Raw genomic sequence first — 1,162 nt, 5'->3', positions numbered from 1 at the left:
TTTTGGTATCATCCGCTTAATGTGGCAAGGGAATTGGCAGCTTTTGGTAAAGCCTGCCAATTCAAACAGATTCATCCCAGATTTTCCTCTATTCAAACAGAGCCATACCACACATAATTATTGAATCGCATTTGTTCTCCCAAGCATGTGAAACGTGGTCGGTTAGAGAAATGAGAAATTAACACAGAACAGTCTATAAATTGCAGCTTACACTTCTCACAGGGCAAGTCATGCAGAAGTCTACTATCTACTGAAATAAGATAAGATAAAAGAGCTTCTGTTTATTTTCTTTCATCTTTGCAATTTTGAGTTAAGGAGAGTGAGTTTCAAAGTTTAAAAATGGGTGAGAGGCCAATGCAAGTGCAACTGAGGAAATTCTCTATGGGTGACGTAGATGATTTCTACGAATGGGCATCTGATGAAGAAGTTACACGCTTTATGACTTGGGAGCCTTTCAAATCGAAGCAACAGGCAAGAGAGTATCTTGCAAACGTGGTGATTCCTCACCCTTGGTTTAACGCCATTTGTATCCAAGGAAGTAATAAGGCCATTGGCCACATTATGCTTAAGCAAGGCAGTGGAATGAACAGTTGCAGAGCAGAGATGGGGTATGCCATCTCTAGGAAGTACTGGAAAATGGGTGTCACCACTCGAGCTGTCATCACTGCACTCAAAATTGGATCGAAGGAGTTGCAAGGAATAACGAGGATCGAAGCTCTGGTTCTCCCAGAGAATGTGGCCTCAGCAAGAGTGCTGGAGAAGGCAGGGTTTATCAAGGAGGGGCTTCTACGTAACTATGTTTATCTGAAAGGGAGCCTCAGGGACTCCTTCCTCTTTAGCTTTGTCGTTGCCTCACATACCCATTGATTTCTTTTTCATACCACCATAGCCTAATGTAAGAGCACTATGTGTCTGATATGTTGAATAGACTTTAAAGTGTTGTAGGATAATAAATTACTGTAAAAGGAAAGATAAATTATTGTAGTGTAAATTTTGGTTGTAAGTAGAAGGAATTCTACTACTTCGACATCTGTAATATTGGATATCAATAAATGTTTATTTTAAATAATCATTAATATAATTTAATGTGGAATATTCTGTATGGTAGAATATAATTATTTTCAGTGATATATAATATCATGTAATTGTGTAAAAAATAAAA

The 1,162-nt window shown here is 38.0% G+C and overlaps 1 protein-coding gene across 1 annotated transcript; it reads left to right on the top strand.

Moving 5' to 3' along the window:
* Nucleotides 1–339: 339 nt before the first annotated feature.
* Nucleotides 340–867, top strand: LOC131055390 (uncharacterized). The gene has a single exon (XM_057989847.2). The coding sequence runs from the start codon at nucleotides 340–342 to the stop codon at nucleotides 865–867; it is 528 nt and encodes a 175-aa protein (XP_057845830.2).
* The last annotated feature ends 295 nt before the right edge of the window (nucleotides 868–1,162 follow it).

This window comes from Cryptomeria japonica, chromosome 8 (assembly GCF_030272615.1).
Source record: "Cryptomeria japonica chromosome 8, Sugi_1.0, whole genome shotgun sequence".
NCBI classification, from domain to species: Eukaryota; Viridiplantae; Streptophyta; class Pinopsida; order Cupressales; family Cupressaceae; genus Cryptomeria; species Cryptomeria japonica.
The sequence above is the reverse complement of the archived record's forward strand: the minus strand, read 5'-3'. Positions and strand labels throughout refer to the sequence as shown.